At 43.6% G+C, this 21,133-nt stretch overlaps 1 protein-coding gene across 3 annotated transcripts in view; it reads right to left on the bottom strand.

Moving 5' to 3' along the window:
* Nucleotides 1–21,133, bottom strand: part of dstyk (dual serine/threonine and tyrosine protein kinase) — a 113,866-nt gene that overhangs the window by 78,933 nt on the left and 13,800 nt on the right. For all 3 annotated transcript variants that reach the window (XM_038819560.1, XM_038819561.1, XM_038819562.1), the window contains exon 2: nt 4,094–4,482. In XM_038819560.1, coding sequence (XP_038675488.1) covers nt 4,094–4,482 — 389 coding nt within the window. The remainder of the gene's footprint in view (nt 1–4,093; nt 4,483–21,133) is intronic.

Below are 21,133 nucleotides of genomic sequence, written 5' to 3'. Positions count from 1 at the left end.
GGGATATTTGCCTAGAGGGATTGTGTTGTAAATAATTTAAAAATTAGTAGGGGTAAATGTCTGTATGGAAAAACTCTTTCAATAAAAATTATTTTTAAAAAAAAAAGAAGTTGTGGGTTGCTCTCCAGAGGGAATGTTGAGAAATTTGAGAGAGGTATGTAAAATCACAAGGGGTCCAGGTAGAGTAGATCGGGTGAAACTCCAATGGCAGCAGGATCAAGAACACAGATTTAACACAATTGGCAAAAGAAGCAACAGCAGGATCATGTTCTGAGTGGTTTGGATCGAGAATGCACTGCCCGAGGGTGTGGAGGAGTCACCGTCAATTGAAGCGTTCAAAAGGGAATTGGATCATCATCATCTGAAAGGGAAGATTTGCAGGCCTACAGGAAGACGACATAGGAATGGCACCTGCCAAAAAGCTCCTTCAGAGAACCACAACAGACATAACAGGCCAAATGGCCTCCTTTCTGCTGTAACCATTCTATGATTCTAGCTTCAAGAACTCTGTGTAGAAGCAAATGAATTAAAAGCTGCAGCCTGCTCATGGTTCAGTCACCCAATTCCCTTCATTACCTTAGACTTTTTATGCAACCAGCCTGAATGAGTATGCCACTACAGTAACTGACTTCATTAATAAAAGTGTGCAGAAGATTGTGTGCTAAAGAAGCAAATATGCGTGTTTCCCAACCAGAAACCCTAGATGAACAGGGATATCCACTGCTTGCTGAAGTCTAGGTCTGAGGTGTTCAAGTCAGGCGACCCTGACCGATACAAGAAAGCCAGATATGATCTAAGGAGATCCATCAAAGATGCGAAAAGACAGTACCGGACCAAGCTCGAGTCCCAGGCTAGCCACATGGACCCCCGCCGACTATGGCAAGGTCTGCGAGACATATCAGGCTACAAGATGAAGGCATGTAAAATCACCAGCTCCAACGCACCCCTCCCTGATGAGCTCAACGCATTCTATGCGCCCTTTGAGCAAGAGGTCAACAAGAGCATCCAGAAGCCTCGGATGAACTTGTACTCGAGGTCACCATTGTAGATGTCAGAGCAGCCATTTCAAAGGTCAACCCACGGAAGGCCACTGGCCTGGATGGGGTATCCGGATGAGAACTCAGGTCTTACGCGGATCAGCTGGTGGGGGTATTCACAGACATGTTCAACCTCTCTTTACAACAATCTGAGGTCCCTATCTGCTTCAAGAAGACGACCATCAGGCCTGTAACAAAAAAAAGCCAAGCAGCATGCCTTAATGACTATCGTCCAGTGGCTCTGACATCCATCATTATGGAGTGCTTCAGGGCAGCACTGTGGCGCAGTGGATAGCATGGCTGCCTCATGGCACCGAGGCCCCAGGTACGATCCCGACTCCAGGTCACTGTCAGTGTGGAGTTTCTCCCCGCGTTTACGTGGGTTTTGCTCCCACAACCCAAAGATGTGCAGAGTAGGTGGATTGGCCACATTAAATTGCCCCTCAATTGGAAAAAATGAATTGGACACTCTAAATTTTAAAAAAAGAAAAGAAAATGATGGAGTGCTTCGAAAGATTAGTCATGGCATGAATCAACTCCAGCCTCCTGGATTGCCTTGATTCACTGCAGTTCGCCTAATGCTGCAACAGGTCCACGGTAGACACCATCTCCCTGGCCTTCCACTCAACCCTGGAATATCTAGATAACAAAGACACCTATGTCAGACTCCTACTCCGCCTTCAACACCATGATTCCAACAAAACTCATATCCAAACTCCATGGCCTGGGCCTCGGCTCCTCACTCTGTGAATGGATCCTGAATTTCCTAACCCCATAATCAGTAAAGTTAGGCAACAACACCTCCTCCACGATCATCCTCAACACCGGTGCCCCACAAGGCTGTGTCCTCAGCCCTCTACTCTACTCCACTCCTTATACACCTATGACGGTGTGGCCAAATTTCCCTCCAACTCGATTTTCAAATTTGCTGATGACACCACCGTAGTGGGTCGGATCTCAAACAATGACGAGACAGAGTACAGGAATGAGAAATGGTGAACTGTTGCGAAGACAATAATCTCTCCCTCAATGTCAACAAAACGAAGGAGATTGTCATTGACTTAAGGAAGCGTAGAGGAGAACATGCCCCTGTCAATGGGAACAAAGTAGGAAGGGTCGAGAGCTTCAAGTTTTTAGGTGTCCAGATTATTAACCACCTGTCCTGGTCCTCCCCATGCCGACACAATAGTTAAGAAAGCCCACCAACAACTCTACTTTCTCAGAAGACTAAGGAAATTTGGCACGTCAGCTACGTGCCTCACCAACTTCTACAGATGCACCATAGAATGCATTCCTTCTGGCTGTATCACCGCTTGGTATGGATCCTTCTCTGCCCAAGACACAGGAAACTACAAACGGTCGTGAATGTAGCCCAAGCCATCATGCAAACCAGTCTCCCATCCATTGACTGTCCACAATTCCCGCTGCCTCGGAAAGGCAGCCAGCATAATTAAGGACCTCATGCACCCCGGACATACTTTCTTCCACCTTCTTCAATCAGGAAAAAGATACAGAAGTTTGAGGTCACGTGCCAACCAACTCAAGAACAGCTTCTTCCCCGCTGCCATCAGGCTTTTGAATGGACCTACCTCTTATTAACTTGATCTTTTCTCTACACCCTAGCTATGAATGTAACATTACATTCTGTAGTCTCTCCTTCCTTCCTTATGTCCAGTATGCGTTGTCTGTACAGCATGCAAGAAACAATACTTTTCATTGTATACCAATACATGTGACAATAATAAATTCAATCAAATCAACCTAAACCACTCACTACGGTTTGGCTGATTGAGCCAGCTGTTTCAAAGTCACTACAAAAATGATTCTCCAAACAGACTGCACAGTTCGTGGCCCTCCAGTTTCACACAGGATGTAGAAAGGGGCACCTCACCCCTCAGTGGAGGAGTGTATTTCCAGGGGCAGCATGGTGGCACAGTAGTTAGCACTGCTGCCTCACGGCACCGATGCCCCAGGTTCGATCACAGCCCCGGGTCAATCTCCGCTTTGACTTTGCACATTCTCCTCATGTCTGCGTGGGTCCCACCCCAACAACCTAAAAAGATGCGCAGGGTAGATGAATTGGCCACGCTAAATTTTCCCTTAATTGGAAAAAAATAATTTTTTACTCTAAATTTATTTTTTTTTAAATAAAAAATAATTATTTTTTTTTAATTTTAAAGATGTGTATTCCCCATAGCTTTGGGAATATCAATCCCCCAGTTTCGTAAGTATCCCATGACCTGCTTAACCACAGGTTATGACAACCGACATCCAATGTACGAGATATATATTACAGTACGGATTTGGGACCATCTCAGAATAAAACCAAAAACCAGTTGGAGTAAAGGGCACTGGCAAAGAATAATATTTCATTTGATTATAGATACGAAGAAACATGTTGGCAATACCATCTGCTGCTAATTCCAACATGCATTTTACAAAGAAATTGGAAACTCCTCTCGCCATTTCAATCCAGAGCAAAATAAATAAGTGGAAATACATTGAATGTGCAATAATTCAATTCTCAAACAAATTTAGTATTACATCATTTGAAATAGGTTGACTGCCGTTTTCGTAGCCTATTTCTTTCCATTTCAGAAGTGAACGGGACTGTAGAATTTCTGGCTGCCTTGAAACCTAATTTCCCATTCTGACAAAGAGTCACTAACCTTGGGGTGTACGCAAGTGAGTGTTGGAGCTGCACTCATCCAGGCAAGTGTTCTATCATACTCCTGCTTTATGCTTTGTAGATGGTGGGCAGGCTTTGGGAAGTCAGACGAAGAGTTATTCGCCACAGGATTTCCAGTCTCTGACCTGCTCTTGTAGCCAGTGTTTATATGCCAAGTCCAGTTCAATTTTTGGTCAATGGTAACTGCACCCCCACCCCAAGGATATTAACAAGGGATAGGTAATAAATACTGGCACAGCCAGTGACACCCACATTCCATAAAATATTACATCTTCAAGACTGTACGTTGGTGACCTTTAGCAGAACAGGAGGCAAAAGTAAAAGACAAACATAACTCCCACAGCCAGATTAACAGCAATCCCATTACCTGCAACAGTGGATGATGTAGCGTTACTTCCAGATGCGCTGCGCAATGTGCAGGATCTTGACTGCTATCTTGGATTTCCAGGTCCTCCTCAGGAATGGTGTCCCATTTGCCCTGATGTGCTGCAAGGTGATGAACTAACACATATTGTCCAGGCAAGGCCAAGCTAATACTGGTCCTCTTTCCATGGGTAAACTTTAGCCGTCTCCTTTTACACTTCTTCTCGTTGCCACTCTTGATTACCGGCAAGAGCTTTTCACCCAACAGACTGTTCAGTACATGACATTTGGCCCCGCAGTTCTGACCCAGGATCATAATACATGGAAAGCAGCCCACCGTTGCCTGCAGGTACTCCTCTTCGTGTTGTGGGAACGATATACAGCTCAAGGCACCTGGAGGAGCAATGAGAGATGTTACTATCAAAAATCCCAGAGTAAAGTTTTTTTTAAATGTTTCAACATGGATGTTGTTGAGAAGACTGATATTTAAGGTGGTTGTGAATGCACTCCGAGACAACTGAGCAACTTGTTAGACTATGTCAGAGGGCAGGTAAGAGTCAAACACAGAGCTCTGGGCCTGGAGTCACACAGACCCAGAAAGCAGATTTCCTTTCCAAAATGACATTGGAGTGCTGGCAGGAGTGCGAGCGGGTTTTTAATGACATCAGACAATGTGCTCTTCTGATGACACAGCTATTGTACCAAACAAAATACAAATAATTGATTTGTCCCTTCAAACCTCATTTAGATCAAGTTAAAAGAAAAGAGTGTAAATTTATCAAATAAATCTCTCTTAAGATAGAGAGTTGGAACGTTGCAAGGATCATCTCTGTCCTTGAAACTTCCGAGAGACTCCCTTCCAGCGATTCAAACACCTGAGAGGGCAATTTGGGATTGGAAACAAATGCTGCTCACCCAGGAATGCTCACATCCTTTGAGAAAAAGTTACAATTTTCCCCCCAAAGCATGATACAGAAGTTTGTATCAGATAACAAGAGTGTAGTCTCTGCAATCTAATGACGAAACAGGAATGATGTGAATTTTTATAAAATGGGTATTTGTGGGTTCATAGCAAGGAGATTGGACTACAGACTTCCCCGTCAGAAGATGAGTTAGTAAAAGGTTAGTTCGTGGTCCACTTAATACCTGAACCCTAATTTACAATGAGCTCAGAAAAATAGGATTCATCGTAAACTGGCTCTCAACATCATGAAATTAACGCAGACTATCATGAAATTAACGCAGACTATCATGAAGCAGCCGCCCAGGGGGAACGGTTTCAGGAACCCGCAGGCTTGGGATTTTGTGAAAAGAGAGGTGCTATCTTTTTCTGGGTTACTGCCTTGGGGTTGCATGACAAGGTGCTGGCGAAGGAGGAGATAGGGTAGGGAAAGCTGTCCGAGGTCTAAAAGGAGCTGATGGAAATGGAGGGGGCCCCAGTGGGGGATATGAAGCGCAAGTGGGAGGAGGAGCTTGGAGGGGAGGTTGAGGCCAGGACGTGGGCGGAAGCCCTGCGGAGGGTGAACGCACCCTCGTTGTGTGCAAGGCTAAGCCTCATTCAGTTTAAAGTAATTCATAGGGCGCATATGACGGTAGTGCGGATGAGTAGATATTTTGAAGAGGTAGAAGATCTGTGTGGCCGGTGTGCAGGGAGGCTTGCGATTCACATCCACATGTTCTGGACATATCCAAAGCTAAGGGGGCTCTACAGACGCAAGTTCAAGGTGCTGGGGTGAAGTGGCCCCGAGTCCAGAGGTAGGGATATTCGGGGTGTCGGAAGACCCGGGCGTCCAGGGGGTGAAAGAGGGCCGATGTCTTGGCCTTTGCCTCCCAGATAGCCCGGAGACAAATCTTACTTGGATGGAGGGACTCAGAGCCACCGAAAGCAGGGACATGGGTGAGCAACCTGGCAGAATTCCGGAGGCTGGAGAAGGTCCAGTTCGTCCTGAGGGGGTCGGTTGACGGGCTCGCTCGGAGGTGAAAGCCATTCATCGACTTCTTTAAGGAGGATTGAGGAGTCAGCAGGGGGGGGGGGGGGGGGGGGGGGTCTGGGTGTTGGGTATTTATAATGTGTAATTCTCCTTCAGTTTGTGTTTAGAAATATGTCTGAACAAAATATTTGTTTAAATAAATGAAGAGTCAGCAAAGGCCCAAAGCACAATAACATATGTAATCCAGCAGAAAATGTGAAATTTAATTTTGTGACAATCAGAACAATTGAATCTCAGCACAGGAGGAGCCCCAGTCACCTCATGGTTTGCCCGCCTGCTCTTTCAAAGAGCAATTCAGTTCGCATCATAGCCCAGCTCTTTCCTCGTGTCAATGCAATTTTTCTTCATCTATTTAGCCACATGCCTTTCGAATGATCCAATTGACTAGGTAGCCATCACCCTATCAGGCAATGCAATGACAAATATAAACTTAATCACTTGTACTGCAAGTGTTTATCATTTTAGTGAGGCATAGCAATGGGAGATTGACACGCACCAGGACCCATTAGTTTTACACTGTCGCCTGCCAATGCAAGATGGCTACCCAAACCCACCTTAATGCTCACTTATCCGCACATGCACTGAAAATGATGGACTGAATCCTGTCATGTTAGGAAAATAAAGGTAGTTTTAACACATTTATATTTGTATTGGTAGACAGTAGAAATAAGGTACATGTTCAAATGGGTTGAATTTAATGTTTCTGCATCTGGAAGGGTAATGTGTACAGTTAGATTCATGCTGGACAAAGATGTTTGTATATGTGGGTTGGATAAGTTCCAATTGTGTTTCTGTTGTGCTTGGAGAGGGCTATGGCATGAAGAATAAACAGAAAGCATAGAGAAAGTGACTGTTGCTGAGTAATTGGGACCTTGTCTGGCAGAGGAGCTTTTTAAGTTTTAGTTCAATTTGTGGGGAGTTGGAGAAAGGACACTGAGGAATGAACATTGACAATTAAAGCAATTGTGAACCATTTGCACAGCAGTCAAGACAAATGAATCCTAATGAGGTGGGTGTAAAATCCTGGACTGGATTTGTTGTTAAAAAACAGGAAGTCTGGCAGCACGGTGGCGCAAGTGGTTAGCACGGTTGCCTCACGGCTCCGAGGTCCCAGGTTCGATCCCGGCTCTGGGTCACTGTCCGTGTGGAGTTTGCACATTCTCCCCATGTCTGCGTGGGTTTCACCCCCACAACCCAAAGTTGGCAGGATAGGTGGATTGGCCACGCTAAATTGCTCCTTAATTGGAAAGGAATTGGATACTCTAAATTTTAAAAAAAAAGTGAGTGGAAACGGTGTTTAAAAATGTCATTTGGAAAACCTGGTCTGGATTTCAGGATGCAAACCACCAAGGGAAAGCATATTTATGAGACGGACTGCGAACTGCAGTGAGTGAGACACTGGTGTTGTGTTAAGTATGGGAGTTAAGGGATGTGGGGGAGGGAGGTATTCCTGTGTCTTGTTTCCCTTACAATGCCCGGAGGTCAGTGACGACCAAGGCCAGAGAGCTGGGGGGACAGGTTGCAGGAGGCCTACAACATTGAATCACTGGGGACTGGAGGAAGAGCAGATCGTGAGGATCAGAGCATCAGAGCTGCGAGGATAAATAACTTACCTCAGGCATTTCACTGAAGCAAAAAAATCTGAATAAAGTGATGTCACAGTGATTGACTGGGAGGGAATCTGTACCAAATTTGTAAAACGAATTAACTTCGTAAAGTAGCGATGGTTGGGCAGGTGATGTGCCATAGCTGCATGATAAGTGAGCTGGGAGATCCCATTGTGAGCTGCTGTGACCAAATCTACAACAAGTGTTTACAGCACAGGAATTTCAGCTCAGAGTTGATGAGCTGCTGTCCGATTCAGGAGGTAGTCACACCCCGCATATTAAGTATCTCAAATTCAGCCAGTGGTTAATGACAGCAAGGTATGACTGCAAGTGAGGCATTCAGAATTCACAAATGGAGGATCCTCAGCTCTTGACCTTGTCCAACAGGTACGAAGTACACGCTCCCTGGGTTGATGAGGAAAAGGACAGTTGGAAGGATGAACAACTGACCACTGCACCATGCTACAGAGGGCCATTCAGCAGGGGAGAGCAAAAGGAGAAGTGGAAGAGGATTCCATGATTAGGGGGTACTGATTGCATCCTTTTTAAGTAGGACAGAGTCCCGCATGGTATGTTGCCTACCCAATGCCAGGGTCAGAGTCATTATATTATCTCTGACCAGCACAAAAGGATAATAGAGAAGGGGGGGACGATCCACTTCTTGTGGTCCATGCTGGGACAAACAACCTAGGCAAGAGGACCTGTGTGAAATTTCAGGAACTAAGAACAAAATTAAAGAACGGGTCCTCAAGGGTTATAATCTCCGGATTCTCTTCCCTCTTTCCTCCCCCCCCCCCCCCCCCCCCCCCCCAAACACCCCTGAGCCATGTGCAAATTGGCATGGGGATGAGAGAATGTGGTTGAAGAAGGAGTGGTGTGGCAAAGAGGGGTTCCATTTTATGGGATACTGGCATCAGTATTAGGACAGGAGGGAACTGTACCGTTCGGAAGGTCTCCACCTGAACCGATCTGGCTGCAGGATGGTTGGGGCTGGAAACTAAATAGACCGGATTATAAAGTTTACCAGAGGGACAGGGAAGATGGCCGAGGGGATGGAGTAGCCCTCCTGATAAGAAATTCCAGCATCTCAATGGAGAGGGAGGATATAAAATGAGAGGAAGGCATATGGGTGGAACAAAAAAATGATCCAAAACTGTAATGGGTGTTGCCTTTGGACTCGCGGTAGCAGTTCAGAGGTGTTAAGATGGTACAAATGCAGAAATTAGGCAAGGATATAACCAAGGCATTAATGGGGATTTTAATTTACACAGATTGGGAGACGCAGACAAGCATCTGTCAGAAAGGTAGTGAATTTCTGGATTGTGCCCAGGATATAGTTTCCTACAGCAATACGTTCTAGATGTAACATTGGGGCAGGCAATATTAGATTTAGTTATGAGTAATGAGCCAAATTTAATTAGTAGTCCAACTGTGCGTGAACATTTCTGTGATCACAATCTGATCAAATTCAATGTAGCATTTGAAAGTGGAAAGCACAAATCAGTTACGAAAATAGTAGACTTGGTTACGGCTGACTTTAACAGGATGAAGCAGAGACTGTCCATAGTAAACTAGGAAGATCTGTTAATGGATTCAACAAAGAACAGTAGAGAATATTTAAATAAACATTTAACGAAATACAGAATGAGTATAGACCAGCTATACATCACATCAAAAAAAAACAACCAACAACAACTAAAGAGGTGAGGGACAGCATAAAACTAAAAGAAAGGGCTTACAAAACTGCAAAATAAAGCACAGATCTGGATGAATAGGAACACAGGAATTAGGAGAAGTAGGCAATTCAGCCCTTCGAGTCAATCAGATCATGACTGATCTTTTCCTTGTCTCAAATCCACCTCTCTGCCTGTTCCTCATACCCCTTCAACCAGTTTTTTTTTTAAATCAGAAATTTATCTATCTCCTTCTTGAAACCATTTAATGACTCAGATTCCATCGCACGATGGGGCAGCGAGTTCCATAAACTCACCATCCTCTGCGTGAAGTAGTTCCTCCTCATCCCTGTTCTAAATCTATAGCCTCTCAATCACATCAGTGATCTCTCATTCTAGATTACCCCACAAAGGGGAACATATTGCTACGTTTACTTCATCAATCTTTGTTAGTATTTCATATACCTCAATCCAGATCTCCTCTGATCCTAAACTCCAGTGAGTACAAGCCCAAAATGTTTAACCTCTCCTCATACGTTAACCCCTTCATCCCCAGAATCAATCTGGTGAACCTCCTCTCAACTGGCTCCAATGCCACCACATCCTTCCTCAAATAAGGAGAAGAAAACTGGATACAAGTACTCCAGATGTGGTATCACCAACATCCTACACAATTGCAACAACACCTCTACTTTTATACTCCAATCCTTATGCAATGAACACCAACATTCCATTTGCCTTTTCAATCACATGCTGTACCTGCACACCGACTTTCTGCGATTCACAAACAAAGACACCTAGGTCCCTCTGCCCAGACACATCTTGAATCTGCTTCCCATTTAGATAATAATTTGCCTTATATTTTTCTGGCCAAAATGGATAACCTTACACTTTACATTGAACGCCATCTGCCAAATTGTAGCACAATCTCCAGCCTATCTATATCCATCTGCAAGAACTTTATCTCCACTTCACTGCCTGCTTTCCCAACTATTTTAGTATCACATGCAAATTTTGCGATGTTTTGTCCCTGCTTGCAGATTATTTATATACACATTGAAAACAGTTGAGGTCAGAGAACTGACCCCTGCAGCATCCCACTACTTACAGTTTGCCAGCCAGAGAAGGACCCATTTAGCCCAACCATTTGCTTTCTGTCAGTCAGCCATTCCTCAATCCAGTCCAGCACTGTACCCCCAAACCCCTGCAATCTCATCTTCTGGATCAGTCTTTTATGCAGCACCTTGTCAAAAAACTTCTGGAAGCCTAACTATGCCATATCCAAGGTTCCCCATAATTCACCTTGCTGGGATAGATCCAAAGACCAGCAACAGATCACAAAACAGCTTACAAAAGCTACTGAAAAGGATTATTAAAGGAAACGTGCAAGGGATATAGTTATATCAAGGAAAAGTGGGTGGTCAAAAGGCCCATTAAAAGGTGAAAATTTAGATATTGTGATAGATAATGGGGAAGTGGCTGACATGTTGAACAATTACTTTGCCTCCATATTCACAGCTGAAAAGGAGGATAACTTGCCGCAAGTTAAGAGTCGATAGAGGACAAGGACTTAATTTAAGTACAGCATCCGTAACGAGGAAATTAATGGAAAAGAGTAACAAATCCCCAAGACCAGATGGTTTCCATCCAAGTGTGTTAAAGGAAGTAGAGGTGCACATTGTAGATTCCCTAACTATAATCTTTCAAAGTTCCCTAGATTCAGGAGTAGTCCCTCTGGATTAGAAAATTGCTGGCATCTATAAATCAGAGCGAGGGTAACTGAGCACTGAAGTTTTGGTTGATAAGGGAAAGCCAGCATGGATTCCTGAAGGCAAGGTCATGCCTGACAAATCATTGAATTTTTTTGAAGCGGTGACTCAGGTAGTAGACAGGGGAATGTTAATGGATGTTGTTTATATGGACTTCCAGAAGGCATTAAGTCCCACATAAGAGACTGTTAACTAAGGTGGAAGCTCACGGAGTTGAGGGCAAATTATTGACTGGTTGAGTGGGGAGATAATGGGCCAGTACTCCAATTGACAGGGTGTGACTAGTGGTGAAGCACAGGGATTTGTGTTGAGTCCTCAATTATTGATACAATAAATTGATAACTTGGATGAGGGTATTGAAAATCATATATCCAAATTTGCTCATGATACAAACTTAGGTAGCATTGTAGACAGTCTGGATGATAGCATAAAATTGCCAGAAGGTTTTGACAGATTAGGTGAATGAACAAAATTGTGACAGATGGAATTCAACGTAAGCAAGTGGAGGTTATCCATTTTGGACCAAAAAAGGATAGAGCGGAATACTTTCTAAGTGCAAAGAGGTATGGAGACAGGAAGAAACGTTTCCCCTTGTTCGAGAGATGAATGTCAAGGGGGCATAGAATTAAGGCATTGGGGTAGGTGGTTTAGAGGGGATGAGGAAAAACGTAGCCAGGGGTAGGTGGGAGCCTGAAACACTCAGCCTGAAAAAGTGGTGGAGGTAGAGGCCCTCATAAAATTTAACTAGTATTTGGTTGTGCACTTACAATGTCAAGGAAAACAAGGCTATGGGTCAAGTGCTGGAAGATGGGATTAGAATCATTAGGTGGTTGTTTTTGACCAGCGCAGATGTGATATGCCAGGGAGCCTTTTCTGTGGTATAGACCAGGCATTGTCAAACTCGGGGGTGCGACCCACGGGTGGGTCGCAGAACCGTCCATCGTGGCGCTCCCGATTGCGCAAATCTACACACAACAGCGGCAGCAGCCGTCTCTTAACAACGCCGGCTGCAAGCGGCCATAAAAATTGCCACGAACTTGGAAAAAAAATGCGGCCACACTGCGCATGCGTGTCAGATCATCGGCCCGCGTGCACAAAACTATGCGCATGCGCCCCGATGATCGGGCATGCGTACGCAGTGCGGCCGCTTTTTTTAAAAACGGTTGCAGCTTTTTGTTTTGCAAGTTCGGCGGGGTTTTATTTATTTTATTCATTTATATTTTTTTAAACAAGTTCGGGGTGGGGGGGGTTTATTTGATAAAATTCTACAGGAAAAAAAAAAGGCAGAACTTTGGACAGATGGAGACACCGGAAGGCTTCACCTTCATCAACAGGTTCCATTGGAGGAGCGTGTACGAGGGCCAAAGGGACCCAATACCATTTCCTCCATTTTTGTCAGCAGCAAACAAGGTAAGCGAAAATGGTGGGTCGCGCAGGTCGGCTAGCGTGGGTCGCGGAGGTCGGCCGGCTGGTAAAAATGGGTCCCCGGAAAAAAAGTTTGAAGAACACTGCAGCAGACCTTTACCACTGGGAGGGCAGATAAAATTTGCTCTATACAGGATTCTAACTGAAGTTCAAAAATTGGTGAAAATTTCTTGTGTACAGAGCATCAGAGCATCCATTGGGTGAGAAGAATAACATACCCATAGGGAGCCAGCCAATTTCCTAATCCATTTTAATCTGTGCGGCTAGTGCAGTTGTTTCAACAGCTTTGGAAGCATAAAATCTGCTCTACTGCATTTTACAGAGTTTGAAGTTTCAAGCTTTTGTACGCACATGCTCGCTCGTTTGAAATGGGTGCATGCCACAGAAAAGTGAAAGTTGAAGGAAATTATCTCGTGAAAATGGGCGTTGCATTTTGTTCAGAATCAAATAGCTCTTTCTGCTTCCAAAATCTTGAAATTAAAACTAAGAGGATAAGTATCACAGAGACTGGAGGAATGGGTCGAGTTCTGAACTCAGGTCACTCACAATGACGACACAGAAAATGGTGCAAATGTGTATGCACCACGTCGGCAACAAACACGGCATTAGTTTTAACCCCAGGCTGTTCAATGCTGTATGGAGTGTACGCACTCAGCAACATAAAGCACCCCAGCATGGAGTTAGATGATTTAAGAAAATAAAGTCGGGTTGGCTTTTGCTGCACAACACACTGCTCTTGAACCAATGCTGAGCCGAACTGACTTCAAAAGACACGAGGTTAGCATCTCGCAGCAGGACAGCCCAACTCAACAGGCCTCATTTACTTTTGTCTTCACTTGTTATCAGCTTGATTCAATTGGTAGCATTCTCACTGGTCTCAGGATTGTGGCCTCAAGCCCCACTTGTTGAGTTGACGTTAGTATAGTATGATTAGACTGCTGCATTGCTGGAGGTGCCATCCTCAAAGATTAAACATTAGGGACAACGTGATGTGAATGTGGGAGGCACTGCATTTTTTGCAGCTCCAGCTTGGCCCATCTTTTAATTATCTTTGTGCATGCCTTGTATCTTGTATTGGTTATATAGCTTTTGCCATGTGCCAACATCTATTGATCAATGTTCCAGCACTTAGCTTTAATCGTCATTGATTCATGGCGGCTGCAGAAAGTTGGGATGGGGTGTTGTCTTCAGTGACACAGCTGCTTTTGAGGTTTCCCACCCTGATGATACAGTGCACACCAATGGATGATGGCGATTTGCAATGAAGATAATTTGTCCAATAGCCTTGGCTCTGCGGTGCAGGACATTAAAGCCCAATTTCAATAGTTGCAAGGCGTCTTTATGGAGGCGGAGCACAACAAGGTTCTTATAGCAGAGCACCGTCACTGGTGGAAGCCAACCTTTGCATGGTAGTTCCTGTTACAGGACCTGCCACCCTTTATTTTTTTTTATTTTTTTTTATAAATTTAGATTACCCAATTATTTTTTCCAATTAAGGGGCAATTTAGCGTGGCCAATCCACCTACCTTGCACATTTTTGGGTTGTGGGGGCGAAACCCACGCAGACACGGGGAGAATGTACAAACTCCACACAGACAGTGACCCAGAGCCGGGATCGAACCTGGGACCTCAGCGCCGTGAGGCGGTTGTGCTAACCACTAGGCCACCGTGCTGCCCTCCCTGCCACCCTTTATGGGGAATTCGGCTGAGGATGAAGGGGACCCAGTGAGGAACCCGGTTGCACCTGTGTCTTCAGTGATGTGTTGGAGAAATTCCCAACTCAGTTTGATAACTGGCTGCATGTTTCTACCATCTCTATATGGAGGCCGGCAGCTCAGATTCGATGGAGCACATTTAGTCCCATCTCAGAGGCTTGGGGTTGGGCTGGACTTTCAATCTTGGAGTTGTATGTGGTCCTGTTCCGGATACCTGAGCCCTGAGCCTACTGGACAGTCCCCCGTGCAACAGCCTTGGTAGTTGACCACCTGGTTTTGGCCAAATCAGCATTTTGGATCTAATGAGGCTCAAGATACTCGTGCTCTCCATTTCGGACCCTACTTTATTCCAGCTGTTTACTTTCTCTTTTCGCCAGTGGAGTAGTCTTTATCCTGATGACTGCATTGTTGCTCAGTTATTATCCAGGACTTTACTCCCTGATAATCATGTTGTTGTCCGTTAATACTGTGAATGCATCTGTTGGTTATTCTGATATAAGGTTTCATCATGTTAAGCTGAATGTAGATTCCAGAAGTTGCGCAGTTTCTTTGTCCCCCATAGTCAGACCTTTTGTTTTTATTTAGTCTGCGTCTTTTTCTTCAGGCTCAAGCAGACTGTGTATTATCCCATTGAGGACTTGGTTTGCTGGTCTCCCGGTTATTTTTTTTTTTTTGGGGGGGGGGGGTCTATTTTTATTCTCCTCTTTCACATTTTCATCATATTTACAACAGATAATTAACAACAACAAACACAATGGCAATCCCTTAGCCAACAAACCAAACCCCTCATCGCACCCACCCTCAAACAGCTCCCAAAATTTTGAATACAAATCATGAAAAAGAATCATCATTAATTTATACATTCCAAACCCCCCCCCCCAACGAATGTTCAATGTCATCCAATTCGCAAAAATGCATGATGAACAAGGCCCATGAGTTGTAGAACCCTTCCAACCTCCCCCTCAACTTGAACTTTACTTTCTTGAGTGTTAGGAACTCCAGCAGATCCCTTCGCCACACTGAGGCACAGGGCGGAGAAGCTGATCTCCACCCCAACAGAATCAGCCTTCAGGCAATCAGCGAGGCAAAGGCCAAGACATCTGCCTTCGCACCCGCTTCCAACCCCGGCCGATCTGACACCCCGAATATGGCTTCTGGAGGACCTGATTCGAGTCTCACATGCACCACCCTTGACATTACCCGAAAGACCTCCCTCCAATGCCCCTCCAGTTTTCGGCAGAACCAAAACATATAAACGTGATTTGGTCGTGACCGGTCCTCGTCATTTTGCCATCTCCAAGGTATAGGATCGCTACCTGGATCTGGAGAAGAGTTTAAGTTGCACTGCTAGAGTTAGTAGATTTCACGAGCAATGGTGTTCTCAGGGCATTGTTGTCTTCTTCTGTCATGTTTTGTAACCATGGATCTATTATGTTGCCTATATCTTGATTGGTGCAGAAAGGTCATTTATCCATGGAAGGAATATGTTGGGGATTTTGTCCCCGATTCATCCGGTCTTATTTGTTCGCAATTATGTAATGATGATTGCTTTGTGCTTTATCTGCTAAACACTGATACTTGTAGCTATCTTTCTGCTTTTGTTTGTTTGATGTAAATTTGTGAACAATTGAAAATTCCAATGAATAGCCATGTAATACAAATGATGAAATATTCAACTAAAGCCATCCACCTGCCCAGTGGTGGCCAAAAGATCCTGAAATCGAAATGTAAACTTCTCCCATTGTCCTGACCAACTTTGATCCCCAAACACCACTAGCAAAAAAAAATCTAGTTTTTCAAATAACCATGTGGTGAGCAAATTGGTTGCTGTAGTCCTCTGGTAATAATAAGCATCAGTTGGTGATTAATTGTATGTGACACACCATGGGATGTTCAAGAGATGTGATGTGTTAAATAGATCCAGATTTTTCCTGAGTACCACTCTGATCAGAATTACGAGCTTTGTTGAAAAACAAACATCGAATTCATGCCATGCATGCTATTCTGCGTGAAAAGGAAAGATAATCTTTACTAAATGCAGAAGTGACTTCAAAACATGCCAACTAAGCAAGAACTCCAAACCACAAAAATATTATGCCCAGTTTGCATCAACTTCAGAAATGATCGAGCGGCATGCCAGCACAGTGGTTAGCCTTGGGACTACAGCGCTGAGGACCCAGGTTCGATCCCATTCCCGAGTCGCTGTCTGTGTGGAGTTTGCACATTCTCCCCATGTCTGCGTGGGTTTTGTCCCCACAACCCAAAGATGTGCAGGGTAGGTGGATTGGCCATGCCAAATTGCCCCTTAATTGGGAAAAAACCAATTGGGTACTCTAAATTTATTTTAAAACACTTCAGAAATGATCAGCTGAAGAATCTGATAAGATCTAAAAGTCAGTTTTGCAGCACACATTGGGACTGTAACCAAGCTGCCTTGCACAACTCCATGGTCCAGTTTTGGCTGTTGAACAGTTGACTGTCCAAAGGATGGCAAGATGGCTTCAGCCGAGTCACATACTAAAAACATGGATATAACACCACTTCACATACAACACTACTTCACATACAACACAAAAGTACAATCACCACCTAGACTGGAGGTTGGGGATGTGACGTGGGGAACACAGTCAAGGGGATTTCCCAGAGAACTGAAAAAACTCCACCCAGGCTGTTTCTACAGCCACCGCCATGCACTCCCATTCTATCGATGAGAAGAAAGTAAGCACCCAATCACTTGTGAGATGTCTAGCACACTTTTGAACATCTGTCCAGAAACAAGCATTGCTTTCATCATCTACGAAACCAATCTTAGTTGTTTTCATTGAACTACAGTTTTGGGTGTTACATGTGAAGTACATAAATAGTGACAAATTAAGAGACGGAACATGGTGGCAAGACCATTTTCATATGCTTCTATGGATCTTAATTCAGATGCAAGCAAGAGTTTTTTTTAAATTTCATATTCTGCTTTCCGAAGTATCCGAAATAAACTGTCCACTACCTGTACTTCAGTTAACAGATACGTAGCATTGAGTGAAAGTAATTGCAAAATCTCAATCAACACAACCTTAGGTGCAAACACAAATACTAGGTGCAACCAATTTTCTCCATGTTCTTAAAACAGGATGGCAAAAACAAAAGAGACCTTTCATAATCCAAAGGACTACAATATTCCACACAAATATGATCCCACAAATCCCTGCATTTTTCGAGTAACTCTCTCTTGTGGCCATTTTCTTCCTCTACAAGAATTCAAATGGAGCCAAACCAAGTGATGTCCTTTTCCAGAAAGAGTCGGAGCCAACCATGGCTAATTTGCTTTGTCATGATCAAGGGATTGCACAACTCAATATATTCACAAATAAATAAATAACAAGGCTGATGATTGCAAAAAAAGCATGATTCTTGTAATGTTCTTGCAAGAATAGCAGGTGCCAACAGGTTCACGAAGGTGGTGTTGGAAAAGGTACAAATGCACCATAATGTGAGCGAGTTAAATTCACATACTTGTGCAGACAGCTGGAATAATATCATTTAACGCCTCAAGTCAAGGACCGTCACACTCTCCATATCCACTTCAATGAACACAGACTAGACAGAACCATCAGTCTCATTGTACTTGCATTCTGTTTACTGCATATCCACATGCCTTTTAACCTCATTCCATCAAGATCCTTCCCTCCTTCACTGAAGGCTTTGGTTTTGGTTCGTGAACTATACCAACAGCAGACACCTCCCAGTATCCTTTAATGTTAGCACATATCATCTTGGCTTGACTCGATGGGCCGAATGGCCTCCTTCTGCACTGTAAATTCTATAATTGACTATGAAATGGATATAAATACAATCCTCGCCTCTCCAACGGTTACACATATGTACTCACAAGGCAGCAAACAGGAACAATAACCCTGGCCAGATTTTCCCTTCCAAATCCAGAAGCACGGAGAGCAATTTTAAACCTTTCCAACTACTGAAGATTGGCTAATAACCAAATGGGCCAAGGATTCAAACTGGGATATGTTCATAGTTTGTGGCTTAGTGACTCCCTACCTGTCATCTTTCAAATGAGACATTAAAGTGATGCCCCATGTGTCAACTCAGGTGGATGAAAAACATTACATGGCACTATTTCAAAGACATGGGGAACGGTTCCTCATGCCCTGGCCAATAGTTACCCCTCAAGTAATATAACAAAATAGATTATTGGTCATTTATCAGAGCGCCTATTGGAGTTCACGGTGTACAAATTGGCTGTCGCATTTCCTACACTACAACAGCAGCCGCATTTTAAAAAAGTGCTTCATTGTCAGCAAAGTGTTTTGGGATCTCCGGTGGTCATGAAAAGCAGGGTGTAAAGACAAGTCTTTTTTCACAGAAATCATAAAACGGTCACATCTCATTATGCTCAGCTCAACTAAAGGATAGAAACAAACGCACTGTTAGATTGGTTCTTTACATTTCAGTTAGAACAAAAAACATGGACATGGGACCAGGTACTGTGAGATCATAAGAGATATAAAAATCATCTCTGAACTCTCCAAAATCAGCAACATGCATCATGAAGTATATTCTCAAGTCCAAAACTATAGTTTAATTCCAATTCAGTTGCTGTAAAATTAATGTTGTGACTGGAGACTCATGATGGTCACATGACTATGAACTGGAACTTGGGCACAGATTTAAAAATGTAATGAAGACCCTCACCCTGAAATGTCTCAACGGAATCAATTGTGACTAATGAGGATAAAGATAATTACAGGCTCAAAAATTCACACCACCCCATTATAACTTGAGTTTCTTCAGAGATGAGTTCTTGCATCCAATGAAGAAAAAAAAAACTGCTTCCTATGAAACAAATCTTTGCAAGCAAAATAATGGAGGGCCGAGCATGCTCTGATCAAACAATAAATCCATTTATTAAGCTTCTGGAATACGTATAGGATTCCTACAACATGCCCAGGGCACTTCAGCAGACAGTTGGTCAACAAAAACCTTTACAACAGACTAAACAAGCAAATATTTACTAATTGAAAGAAGCACACAGTCCCGAGTTGCAAGCTGATGAAACAATACCAATTTGTAATGAGATGGTAATGCTTCAGTACAAACAGATGAAATATGGTGAAACACCTTGGAACCTTCATATATTTGAGGCTTTATTGATAGCTCGAAACTTGGAAATCCAAAAAGAAAAATGTGGAATCAAGGGGCAGGGGGAACGAAGGAAGAAGGACTGACGAGTCACGAAGGTGGTGCGGTGGCAGTTTTATTTTTCTTGGGACCTTGTTGTTCAGGCAAGCAATTTCACTTGACCTGACTGATTTCTCTTTAGTTTAACTGGAACAAAGCAAGCAGTATTCACTCAACACTATCAGGGACGGGCAACAAATGATTACCTAACCAGTGACGCACACATCTCAAGAACAAATTAAAGCTATTTATAATCACTTATGCTACAAACTCAACTCTACTTTTTACTCCCCCACCCCCTCCCCACACCCAAGAATTTGCCTTATACGTTACAACAATCTTGAAGGCGCCATCACTTATTTCAGGACCAACCCAGTGTGCCACAGCCCTCCAGAAGTCACTTCAACTATCCTCGCTTTCTTTCCAACTGTTCGCCAAGGTCATATTTTATTCATGCCACAAGGTTCTGAGGACCACTGTAGATTTCTACTTCTAGCTGCAAACTAACCAAATATTCCAGCTGTTTTCTTCACTCAAAATCCAAGCTCAAGTTACACCCACATTCTGCAATGAATGGTAAAGTTATTATTTTCTCTGCCCAAACTGCAGTCCTAACAATCATCTCCTGTTGGCTCCCTCAATCCAGTGAGATGTGGTTTACATCAAAGCAAAGCAACAACTGCCTGCTTTCTGAGCCAACACCCAGATAATTTGAACAAAAGAAGCTTCCAACTCCACAGCCCATTTCCATGACAACATGGTATGTTTTGATTTAGTCTCAAACAGAAATGAGTTTAAACTAGTTTGCCTTCAGCACAAATGAAATAAATATATACTTCTATTAAATATAATTGCCCTCTCTGCAGACTCAATTGTCCCACTTAGAAGTCTCTGAGATGGATTACCCAATGTTTAAATTTACTCACACCAACCGTGAATTTGCAAGATTAACATAGGTCAGTTTTCCACCATTTCTTTCATTTAACCCGCAAATTCCTAAAAATTACATTCTGAAACATATGAATCATCAAGATATTCACAGCATAGATAAAGGACCCACAACACTATTCACAGATTAAGCACTTGACTTGCCCGAGGCTCCTGACCAATATGCCGTCTGCAGTCGACATGACCAAAACATAAATTGATCTTTTATCGTCTCTGGGATCTTACTGTCACATTTTGGCTGCTCCCTTTGGCTCCATATCAGTAATAATAATAATAATATAATAACGACTTATTGTCACAGTAGGCTTCAATGAAGTTATTATGAAAAGCCCCTAGTCTACACATTCCGGCGCCTGTTCGGGGAGGCCGGTACGGGAATTGAACCCTCGCTGCTGGCATTGTTCTGCATTACAAGCCAGCTGTTTTTTATTTTTATAAATTTAGAATACCCAATTATTTTTTTCCAATTAAGGGGCAATTTTGCATTGTTCAATCCACCTACCCTGCACATCTTTGGGTTGTGGGGGCGAAACCCACGCAAACACGGGGAGAATGTGCAAACTCTACACGGACAGTGACCCAGAGCCGGAATCGAACCTGGGACCTCGGCGCTGTGAGACTGCAGTGCTACCACTGCGCCACCGTGCTGCCCACAAGCCAGCTGTTTTAGCCCACAATAGTGACTTTACTTGAAGTTATGGATTGCAAAGTGTTTTGGACTTTGGT

Source organism: Scyliorhinus canicula, chromosome 15 (assembly GCF_902713615.1).
Source record: "Scyliorhinus canicula chromosome 15, sScyCan1.1, whole genome shotgun sequence".
Taxonomy (NCBI): Eukaryota; Metazoa; Chordata; class Chondrichthyes; order Carcharhiniformes; family Scyliorhinidae; genus Scyliorhinus; species Scyliorhinus canicula.
This window is presented reverse-complemented; position numbering and strand designations above follow the sequence as displayed.